This window comes from Hyla sarda, chromosome 8, assembly GCF_029499605.1.
Source record: "Hyla sarda isolate aHylSar1 chromosome 8, aHylSar1.hap1, whole genome shotgun sequence".
Classification (NCBI taxonomy): Eukaryota; Metazoa; Chordata; class Amphibia; order Anura; family Hylidae; genus Hyla; species Hyla sarda.
The window spans coordinates 41,124,308-41,136,767 of NC_079196.1; the positions used below are offsets into that span (position 1 = coordinate 41,124,308).

At 47.1% G+C, this 12,460-nt stretch overlaps 1 protein-coding gene across 11 annotated transcripts in view; it reads right to left on the bottom strand.

Annotated features, from left to right (window-relative positions):
- Positions 1-12,460, bottom strand: part of RBMS1 (RNA binding motif single stranded interacting protein 1) — a 442,165-nt gene that overhangs the window by 218,136 nt on the left and 211,569 nt on the right. The window contains exon 1 of one of the 11 annotated variants that reach the window (XM_056533370.1): positions 1,576-2,433. The exons of the other annotated variants lie outside the window; for them this stretch is intronic. Coding sequence (XP_056389345.1) covers positions 1,576-1,626 — 51 coding nt within the window. The 5' untranslated portion in view covers positions 1,627-2,433. Of the gene's footprint in view, positions 1-1,575; positions 2,434-12,460 lie in introns of those variants that run through there. 11 annotated transcript variants of the gene reach the window in all.

The following is a 12,460-nucleotide window of genomic DNA, read 5'->3' on the forward strand; positions in this document are numbered from 1 at the left end:
GACCAGGCTGATCCCTCCGGCTTATGTATATCCAGGAATAAATATAGCTCCGTGCATTATAAATATATATATATATATATATATATATATATATATATATATATACACACACACACACACACACACACACACCAACTTTCTGCATATACTTGTAATATGATGTATGCATGAGGTTCTGTGGACATATATGGAGTCAGGACAGTTATATGAAAAAGGTCCTTAATCAATTAGTATAGGACTATAGAGTTGGAATATATATATATATATATATATATATATATATATATACACACATACACAGGATATCTGCACCAGACCCATCCCCTGTAACACACAAATTGTACAGCCAGGACACTAGATCCTACATGATCCCACAAAGCCAGGAGATTGCAAGCAGAACTCTTTGTAGTGTGTGTATATAATATATATATATATATATATATATATATATATATATATATATATATATATATATATACATATACATATATACACACACACACACACACATATATATATATATACACACACACAGACGTATACACACAGCTCATATGATCTGATATATGCACATTTAGGCAGGACATAGTCATGCAAAGCCAGAGGATTGCATACAGATCTTTACTGGGAGTATATAATGTGATATGATCCTTATATGATCCTATATATACAGTATATACAGGCAGGACATGCCATAACACACATATATTATATATATATATATATATATATATATATATATATATATATATATATATACACACACACACACACACATATTTTACACACACGTTGAAACTACCAGTCAACCTCCAGCTGTTGCAAAACTACAAATCCCAGCATCCTGGAACAGCAAATGGCAATATATATACATACACACACACACACACAACTTCATACAACCAGATGCATCCCCATACTAACCCATCAATACACATCTGTACCATCAGGGCATGAGATCTGACATGGCCTTAAATCAGTGGTCTCCAACCTGTGGCTCCCCAGCTGTTGCAAGAATTACAACTCTCAGCACGGTGTATGCTGGGAGTTGTAGTTTCAGACCACCACTTTAGAGCCCGTCTCTAATCCAGTATTTTCCCCCCAACCAGGGTGCCTCCAGCTGTCAAAAAAAAAAAATAAATAAAAATACAACTCCCAGGCTTCGGCTGTCCGGGCATGCTGGGAGTTGTAGTTTTGCAACAGCTGGAGGCACCTAAAAACCACTGCTTCTACTCTATGATTTGCATCTGCCCTGGGATGCTGAACATTGTAGTTCTACAACAGCCAGAGGCTGAAGACCACTGCCCTACATCCTGCCCATCTTTGCAAGCAAAAATAAATAAAAAATACCACATGCTGGGAGTTGTAGTCCTTCCTCATCTGGAGACTACATTTAAAGTGTCATCTTTTTAAACCCAGAAGATCCGATCTGCTAGACAAGTAACACATGACAACGCCTAATCCGATCGGCCGACCAAAACACATCTGTCCCAATCGGCCAAGGACGCGTCAGACCACATCTGGGCGATCAGGGCGGCAGATCACAGGATACAATGAAAGCCTTCTCCGTCTCACCTGCTTCCTATACGGGGTTCTCACAGGGTTACTGCTACTTGGAAAAATCATTCCTGGTCCGTGCCCGGCTCCTGTACCCTCGCCGTGCCCGGGGATCCTCCAGCGGATAAGAAAGGCAACTTTTGTAGCGTTAAGTTTCCCCACAAAGTCCTTCTTCTCCGGGATACAGGGCGGCACCACACCCGGCTGTGTCCCCCCCCCGACCCGACTCACAGCACGTTTACCCGGCCCGGGTGACAATCGTTAGCCCCCCTTGTTCTGACGATGATGATCGTGTGTGCCCCTGGCGCTCCGCTCAATTGGCCGACACTGCCATCAAAGCGACTTCATTGATCTGCCAGAGACTTCCCCGCAGAGCCGATCCCACCTACCACGGGATGTACCAAAGCGCAGTGGCGGAGGGGGGGGGGAGCACTCCCGACAATCTGGCCTATTGTTCCCGGTACAATCCCCCTCACTCGCTATCCTCATTTAGGCTGCGACACAGACACAGCCCGAAGGAACGGAAGAGTCGATGATAAACTCGGACAAAACCCGTGTAAAAGCGTAAACGGGCAGTCCCGGCTACCCCCCTTGGCGAGTAATGGTATCTTCCGCTAGGCATACCACACATTCCTCAGTGCAGCCATCACCTCCTTCCTGTACTCGGCTGTGAGAGGAAAGATGGGGGCAAGTGCTGGGGGCAGAGGATAGTAGGGGCTAAGCTGCTGCAGAACTTCATGGGAAGCTCAGGTCTGAAAGCACTCTGTAAAAGTCCTGAACACTTCAGCATTTAAACTTAGTTGTTTTTTTTTAAAGCATGCTGGGAGTTGTAGTTTCGATACAGCCCTTAGTGGGAGATTTATCGAAACCTGTCTAGAGGAAAAGTTGAGTTGCCCATAGCAACCAATCAGATCACTTCTTTCACTTTTGAAAAGGCCTCTGCAAAATCAAAGAAGCGATCTGATTGGTTGCTATGGGCAACTCAGCAACTTTTCCTCTACACAGGTTTGGATGAATGTCCCCCTTAAGTTTCTATTTTGGAGACTTAAAATATATTTAATGGGCAACCTGGATATCTTGGGGGGGATTAAAGACCCCCATATTCTGCAAGGGCTGAGCTGCTGCGGACCTTCTTGGTGAAGCTCAGATCTGAATGGACTCCATAAACTCCTATAAGTACAGTGTCCATTTTAGGATATCGTCAGTCGTAACTCCGTCCCGCATCAGGCGAAAGAGCGTCCCGCCTCGGACCAATCTCTCAGGTGTCAGCCGCAACTCCCTCCTCCATCATCCAAAACTCCCTCATCCAAAACTCCGTCATCCCTCAGACGAAAACCCTTCCTGCAGTGTAGCAGAGCCGAGTCAGTGGTGTCTCTCTGCTATACGGGTTCTGCTGTACACGCTATTCAGTGTCGGCTCTGCTATACGGGTTCTGCTGTACACGCTATTCAGTGTCGGCTCTGCTATATGGGTTCTGCTGTACACACTATTCAGTGTCGGCTCTGCTATACGGGTTCTGCTGTACACGCTATTCAGTGTCGGCTCTGCTATACGGGTTCTGCTGTACACACTATTCAGTGTAGGCTCTGCTATACGGGTTCTGTTGTACACACTATTCAGTGTTGTCTCTCTGCTATATGGGTTCTGCTGTACACGCTATTCAGTGTTGTCTCTCTGCTATACGGGTTCTGCTGTACACACTATTCAGTGTCGGCTCTGCTATACGGGTTCTGCTGTACATGCTATTCAGTATCGGCTCTGCTATACGGATTCTGCAGTACATGCTATTCAGTGTCGGCTCTGCTATACGGGTTCTGCTGTACACACTATTCAGTGAATGCTCTGCTATACGGGTTCTGCAGTACATGCTATTCAGTGTCGGCTCTGCTATACGGGTTCTGCAGTACATGCTCTTCAGTGTCGGCTCTGCTATACGGGTTCTGCTGTACACACTATTCAGTGTCGGCTCTGCTATACGGGTTCTGATGTACACACTATTCAGTGTCGGCTCTGCTATACGGGTTCTGCAGTACATGCTCTTCAGTGTCGGCTCTGCTATACGGGTTCTGCTGTACACACTATTCAGTGTCGGCTCTGCTATACGGGTTCTGCTGTACACACTATTCAGTGAATGCTCTGCCATACGGGTTCTGCTGTACACGCTGTTCAGTGTCGGCTCTGCTATACGGGTTCTGCAGTACATGCTCTTCAGTGTCGGTTCTGCTGTACACACTATTCAGTGTCGGCTCTGCTATACGGGTTCTGCTGTACACACTATTCAGTGTCGGCTCTGCTATACGGGTTCTGCTGTACACACTATTCAGTGTTGGCTCTGCTATACGGGTTCTGCTGTACACACTATTCAGTGTTGGCTCTGCTATACGGGTTCTGCTGTACACACTATTCAGTGAAGGCTCTGCTATACGGGTTCTGCAGTACACGCTATTCAGTGTCGGCTCTGCTATACGGGTTCTGCTGTACACACTATTCAGTGTTGGCTCTGCTATACGGGTTCTGCTGTACACACTATTCAGTGTCGGCTCTGCTATACGGGTTCTGCAGTACACGCTCTTCAGTGTCGGCTCTGATATACAGACTCTGTAGCACATGTAGTGTCCGTCGTACACGTGCAAGTTTCACAGTTTTGACTCTGCTATACATGCTGTGCAGCGCCGGCTCTGCTATGTGGGAGGACGTTGCATCTGAGGGAGAATCTTCTGAGGGATGATGGCGTTTTGGACGAGGGAGTTTTGGATGAGTAAGGGGGGAGTTGTGGCGGACGACTGATGGTGATTGGTCCGAGGGAGGAGGCGGGATGCTGTTTCGCCTGATGCAGGACGGAGTTACGGCTGACGACTGATGGCGATTGGTCCGAGGGAGGAGGCTGGACGGAGTTACGGCTGACGATGTCCTACAATGGACGCCGTATAAAAGCCTTTTTTTTATTTTAGGATTTAAAGTAACTTTTTTTTCATGCATACTGGGAGTTGTAGTTTAGAAACAGACCCAAGTTTCTTTTTTGGAGACTAAAAAGGTTTTTGTGGGCACTCAGGACATCGTTGGGGGATTACCTCCACCTTTGTTGTGCAGGGGCTGAGCTGCTGCAGAACTTCTTGAGAAGCTCAGATGTGAATACATGCAATAAACTTCCAAAAGCATTTTTTTTTTTTCAAAGCATACTGGGAGTTGAAGTTTTGTAAGACCCCCAAGTTTTTATTTTTGAGACTACCATTATGTTTTATTGGCATTTGGGACATTATGGGGGGATTTACACCCCCCCCCCCTGTTCTGTTAGGGCTGAGCTGCTGCAGAACCTCTTGAGTAGCTCAGATCTGAATGCACTCAGTGAAATCCTTATAAGGTTTCTTAGCATGTTAGGATTTGAAGGGGTAGTCCAGGGAACTGAACTTTTTAGACACTTTCCCCTATACACAGGATAGGGGATAAGGGGCTGATCGAGGGGGGGGTCCAACCACTGGGACCCTTCCACAATCCCCTCCATCTTCCTGGATGGAGCAAGTGACAGCCCGCTCCGCCAATCACCGGCCGCAGCGGTGTCCTGCCTCAGCTGGTGATTGGCCAAGCACGCCGTCACTTGGGTTTGCCCAGGAAGGTGGGGGCTGGAGTGCACCAAGGACGCATACGTAGCCGAGGCCCCTGCATTCGGACACATCCCCGATCCTGTGGATTGGGAATAAGCGGGGGATTTATTAAACCTGTGCAGAGGAAAAGTTGCCCATAGCAACCAATCAGATGACTTCTTCATTTCTCAGAGACCTATTTAAAAATGAAAGAAGCGATCTGATTGGTTGCTATGGGCAACTGGCCAACTCTTTCTTTGCACAGATTTTGAAAAATCTACCTCTAAGTGTCTAAAAAGTTAAGTTCCCTGGAGTGCCCCTTTAAAGTTAGTTCAGTTTACTAAGGCAAAAAATTACAACTCCCAGCTTAGGCTGGGTCCACACTACGTTTTGTCCCATACGGGAGCGCATACGGCAGGAGGGAGCTAAAACCTTGCGCTCCCGTATGTGACCGTATGCGCTCCCGTATGTCATTCATTTCAATGAGCCGACCGGAGTGAAACGTTCGGTCCGGTCGGCTCATTTTTGCGCCGTATGCGCTTTTACAACCGGACCTAAAACCGTGGTTGACCACAGTTTTAGGTCCGGTTGTAAAAGCGCATACGGCGCAAAAATGAGCCAACCGGACCGAACGTTTCACTCCGGTCGGCTCATTGAAATGAATGACATACGGGAGCGCATACGGTCACATACGGGAGCGCGAGCTTTTAGCTCCCCCCTGCCGTATGCGCTCCCGTATGGGACAAAACGTAGTGTGGACCCAGCCTTATCCGGACAGCTTGGTTGGAAATACTAAAGAAAGGCACCACCACTCAAATATGGCGGGAACCCTAGAGATTTGGCATCCATTGGCTGTAACTGAAGACGAGCAAATTTTCCAAGATTCGTTTCTGGTTCAGATCCAGATGTAAAGTCCCCTGATTGCCCTGGAAGATCAAATCTGTACAACCCGGGGATGAGATGAACATTCCTTAACCTGCACAAAAACTACAACTTCCAGCATGACTGGACAGCCTTCAAATGCAAGTCCAAGATTAGAGACAGGCTCTAATGTAGTGGTCTTCAGCCTCCGGCTTTCCAGCTGTTGCAAAACTACAACTCCCATCATACCCAGACAGCCAAAGGCTGTAAATGAAAATGAGCAAGATTCGTTTCTGGTTGAGATTCAGATGTAGAAGTCCCCCGATTGCCCCGCAAGATGACATGTACAATCAGGGCATGAGATGTGACATGGCATTACATCAGTGGTCTCCAGCCTGTTACAGTGACCCCTCGACCTACGATGGCCCCGACATACGATAATTTCAAAATGCGATGGCCTCTCAGAGGCCATCGCATGTTGAAGGCAGCATCAACATACGATGCTTTTGTATGTCGGGGCCATCTCATAAACGGCTATCCGACAGTGCAGACTGCTTCAGCTGCCACCGGATAGCCATTTACGGTGCCCCGTGAGCTCCGGTGTTGTCTCTTACCTGTCCTCGGGACTCCGGCGCGTCCTCTTCGGGATCCCCTGCATCGTTGGCGCTCTCCATCGTCGTCATCACGTCGCTGCACACGCCGTCCCGTCATCCAATAGGAGCGGCATGCGTAGCAACGTGATGGCGGCGACGGAGAGCTAGGATGCCGGGGAAGCGGAGGCCTTGCCGGAGCGTCGGGGAAACCTGGGGGACGCGGCGACAGCGATGGACGGTGACATCCTGGCCAGCGGTGACGGTCCGGTGCGGCTGGGACAGGTGAGTACAACTTCCTCTAACAGTGGTCTACAACCTGCGGACCTCCAGATGTTGCAAAACTACAACACCCAGCATGCCCGGACAGCCAACGGCTGTCCGGGCATGCTGGGTGTTGTAGTTTTGCAACATCTGGAGGTCCGCAGGTTGTAGACCACTGTCCTATACTTTAAATTGCACCGATCCCTCAACATGCGATGGTTTCAACAAACGATGGTCCGTTTGGAACGAATTACCATCGTATGTTGAGACCACTGTACAAAACTACAAGCCAGAGAGCGCTCGCCCCAATGAATATATTCGGTGGAAGGTATGAAGCATACAGTAGTGCCCTCCCTGCGCAATGTACAGGAACAAGGATAAAACAAATCCTGTTCTATGGGTTTTTAATTTGTTTGTAAAATTTTGACCATTTTGCGCCAAATTAATTTGCTCATCACTAGCTGTAGCCGGAAACGCACACTATCATTCGAGGGGTATCTACCTATGCTCTACGCCAGTGTTTCCCAACCAGTGTGCCCTCAGCTTTCGAAAAACTACGATTCCCAGCATGCCTGGTCAGCCTTTGGCTAAGGTTAGGTTCACACGATGTAATTTTCACACAAAATTCCATTCTGAAATACTGCATGGAAATACTGGTGCAGCAGAATGCATTGCTGTTATTAGATTGCTGCACGGTGCACGTTCCGGAATTCCAGCTGCGTATATTGTACCGCTGAAATTCTGCTACCAAAAGAATGATCTCGGTCATTCCTTAGGCAGAATCCGCGTGGAAGACATTGCCGTCTATGGGGAGGGCAATGTTTACGAAGTCCTAGCGCTGACTGGAGAATCCATAGTGTGAACTTAGCCTTATTGTTGCAGAAATAACTCTATAACCAAGTTATAGATGTAGAGAACCCCATCATGACATTAGTCACTGGCAGGTTGATCTGAGTTAGGGGGCACCCACTAATCTTAAGATTCCAGTGTCCATAGAGGTAGCGGCATTGCCACCACCTCCATTCTATACATGACATTCATTGTGTGGGTCACACGTGCCAAATTTTGCTGCATATTTGCTGCTGCATCCATTGAAGTCAATGGGTAGCAAAATCAGCTGCAGAAAATACATAGCAAAATATGGCACATGTGATCATCTGAAGGATAGGGGATACGTTTTAGATCGCAGGGGGTCCCCCGCGATCTCCTGTTTAGAGCCCCGGCTTTCTATACAGCGGCGCGTCACGACCCCCGCTCCTCCATATAGCTCTATGGGAGAGCCTTTCGACAATCTTCGGCTCTCCCATAGAATTATAAAGAGGCGCCGTGGCGGCCCCTGCTTCGGGCGGGGGTCGTGACGTGCCGCTGTATAGGAGAGCCGGGGCTCTAAGGAATTCCGCATGTACCGTATTTTTTGCCGTATAAGACGCACTTTTTCTTCCCCAGTTTAGAAGAAGGGGGGGGGAAGTTGGTGCGTCTTATACGGCGAATACACACCTATCGCTGCGGTCCCTGCAGCCATCAACGGCCGGGACCCGCGGCTAATACAGGAAATCACCGATCGCGGTGATGCCCTGTATTAACCCTTCAGACGCGGCGATCAGAGCTGACCGCTGCGTCTGAAGTGAAAGTGACACTAACCCGGCTGCTCAGTCGGGCTGTTCAGGACCGCCGCGGGGAAAACGCTGCGTACCGAACAGCTTACAGGACACCGGGAGGGACCTTACCTGCCTCCTCGGTGTCTGCTCCGTGCCGGGATCCCCTGCATGGCCGGCGCTCTCCTTCGACGTCATCACATCGTCGCGCATGCCGTCCCGTCATCCAATAGGAGCGGCGTGCGTGCGAAGACATCTGGAGCGTCGGGGACACCCCGGGGACGCGGCGACAGTGATGGAGGGCGACATCCAGGGCAGCGGTGACGGTCCGGAGCGGCGGGGACACGTGAGTATTACCTCCTATCCAGTGGTCTTCAACCTGCGGACCTCCAGATGTTGCAAAACTACAGCTCCCAGAATGCCCGGACAGCCAACGGCTGTTGGGTTCAGAATCTTTTTTTTCTAGATTTTGCACCTTTAAAATTGGGTGCGTCTTATAGGGCGAAAAATACGGTAAATTCCACAGCACCAGAGTCCCATTGATTTCAATGTGATTCTGCTGCTCTGTTCGCATAGCAGAATGTTGTGTAGTTTTCTTTGTGAGTTTTAATTCCCTACAATTTTTTTCCCACGGTATTTACTAAGGTTTCCCTACATTTTGCACTTTTCCTTAAAATTTTTTTTTTTTAACACATGCTCTGATCTGTCTGGTTTTAAATCCACCACATTTTATGTGGAAACCTTAGTAAATATGTCGGGTTTTTGTGAAAATGTTGGTAACACGCCCCTTTTCGGAGACCACGCCCCCTTTCCCAGCGACCACGCCCCCCTTTTCAGGTTTTCTTAGCAAAATGGAGAGTTAGTCGGGGTTTTTTCAGTTCTGGCGCAGAATCTGGCAAAACATGTCGGGTTTGCAATAGTAAATGAGGGCCAGTGTGTGAACTTAGCCTTAATACTTGTAGGATAAACTAGTGAAGAAAAAAACGAATTAAACATAGGAAATATTTGAACCCTCATTTGAAAGAAAGGGTGATGATATTCAGTGACTGGCATCAGTGCTAGTGTTGAGCACGAACATTCGTAATACAAATTTTTATTGCGAATATCGGCACTTCAAGATTCTGTGAATATTTTGAATATAGTGCTATATATACAGAATGAGGAGTATTCTTTTTTTTTTGTTTTTTTTCACATGCAAATTTTTATGCAAATTTTTCATGCGTATTTTCGCATGAAAAAAAAGTGAACGAACATAGCAAATTTCGCCAAAGTAGGATTAATATTCGTCCATATATTTGCAAAATATCGCAAATTCGAATATTACCGTATTTTTTGCCCTATAGGACACACCGGCGTATAAGACGCACCCAATTTATAGGTGCAAAATTTAAAAAAATAAAGATTTTGAGCCCAATAGTGGTCTTCAACCTGCGGACCTACAGATGTTGCAAAGCTACAACTCCCAGCGTGCCCGGACAGCCGTTGGCTGTCCGGGCATGCTGGGAGTTGTAGTTTTGCAACATCGGGAGGTCCGCAGATTGAAGACCACTGCATAGGAGGTAATACTCACGTGTCCCCGCCGCTCCGGACCCGTCACCGCTGCCCTGGATGTCGCTCCATCGCTGTCCCCGTCGCTCCGGAACGTCTCTGCTGCCGGCCGGGTATCCTCGCTCTCCGTCGCCGCCATCACGTCGTTACGCACGCCGACGCACGTACGCGACGACGTGATGACGAGGAAGGAGAGTGCCGGCCATACAGGGGATCCCTGAACGGAGAAGACACCGAGGAGGCAGGTAAGGTCCCTCCCGGTGTCCTGTAAGCACTAACCCGGATATTCAGTCGGGCTGTTCAGGACCGCCGTGGTGAAATCGCGGCGGTCCCGAACAGCCCGACTGAACAGCCGGGTTAGTGTCACTTTCCCTTCACACGCGGCGGTCAGCTTTGATCGGCGCGTCTGAAGGGTTAATACAGGGCATCACCGCGATCGGTGATGTCCTGTATTAGCCGCGAGTCCCGGCCGTTGATGGCCGCAGGGACCGCCGCGATAGGGGTGTATTCACCGTATAAGACGCACCGACTTTTTCCCCCAGTTTTGGGGAAGAAAAAGTGCGTCTTATACGGCGAAAAATACGGTAGCTCTGCTGCTCATCACTAATCAGTTCTAGGTCTCACAAGTTCAGCAGCAGCAGCTGCACATAGCTGACTTCCACACTGACCTCTGTGCTAGACAAGTGGTCTTCATGGTGGCCTAATTGTTAAAAATCACACCGGCTTAGCTGAGGAGGGGACGGTGACCACCAAGGACAGCCTGCCCTTGGTGACTGAATAGCTGAAGTCACCCAGAGCTCATCAGTTTACATTGACGCTACCCACCATATGTTAGAGACTTACCTGCCATTAAACACAATAACGCCTCTCCGCTGCTAGAAAAAACGTAACCCTTTCCTGTAACAAGAGAACGGACGAGGATAAAACCAAATGCAATCTGCCAGCACGCTGCTACAGATCTATTATTTAATTTGCATAGGGGATAGACTAGATAAAATGGATTTATGGGATCAGTTGTCAAGGGCACGCTATCCCTATTAGAGGTCACATGGATTGTTGTGCATTAAAATCCACAGCAAAAAAAAAAACACAACAGGATTTCATTTTTTTCCCTTGTGAAATCCAAAACCAGGGCAGTGAAAAGAGTATAAAACAAACAAACAAAAAGCACCGTATTTCTAAGTTATAGAAATGTAGCAGCAAATTATACGACTACATGGTCTTCTAAGGCATAAATAATAATAGGAGAAAACAGACACAACGTGCAGGCTGGTAAGCAGACCTATTGGAGCTTATAAGGTCACTGAAGCTGGAAATTAGATTAGCTTCAATACAGCGTGATATGAATGGTACAGTATGGGCACACACAGTCAGATATTAATAATATGCTAATAAAAATACCTGTGGTTTTGCATGCTAAAAGGAAATCACTTTGCAACTATTAATCTTACAGCTCTGCAGTATTCTGGTGCTGAAACGCGGAACTTCTGTTTGATGGGGGACATAAAAGTATGGAGCGGGAAAAGGCACCTGTTGTATTATTGGGGAAGAACCCGTATATAGGAGAGCATTATTATATATATTATAATAATAATAATAATAGATTGTTTTCTATATTCAAATCTTGGGATAAGTCAGGATTGTTTGCAGATAATAAGTTGCTAGGAGAGTCCGCAACAGTCTGGATAGGCTACATTCACATCTATAAAGTCGCCCATGTTCAGGATGGATTTTATTTAATGGACATAGTCTACTGGTGACTTTATGGTCCATGTCCAAAAAAATAAATTTTCTTCTTTTTTTTATTTTTTATTTTGCAGGTGGTCGAATGCCACAAAAACTGTGGTCAGGCGGATAGGTTTGACATCACATTTCTGTTCTCTTCATATTACTGATGTCTAATAATAGGCTAGTTCTAATCTAGTCCAGTCCAGTCTAGTCTTTTCTAGTCTAATCCAGTCTAGTCTAGTCTAGTCTAATCTCTAGTGGCCAATAGTCACCTGCTGCATTCATCGACAAGACTTAAAAGATCTGCGTCAAATTTAACCATGGCTATATGCCTATTAAAATGTAGGTTCTTTGGCCACCCACCTTTCATTTCTAAGTTATATCTGTTTTGAGAAAGTTGGGTTACAACCAATATGGCTGCCATTACATCTCTAATGGGAATTTTCATCTAGGTTCCATAAAGTAAGGCAGTGTTTCCCAACCAGGGTGCCTCCAGTTGTTGCAAGACTACAACTCCCAATGGCTGTCTGGGTATGCTGGGAGTTGTAGTTTTGCAACATCTGGAGGGCCACCGTTTGGAAACCGCTAACCCAGGCAAATGTTGCCCTGGTAGGAATAGAAGCAGAGACCCTAGGACAGGAAAGCAATAAGGTTAACTATAGAATGACTGTGCTTCTCTGCTCTCATTATTTATATCAGTATTCATGATTTGTGATACATATACCTAAAGAATATT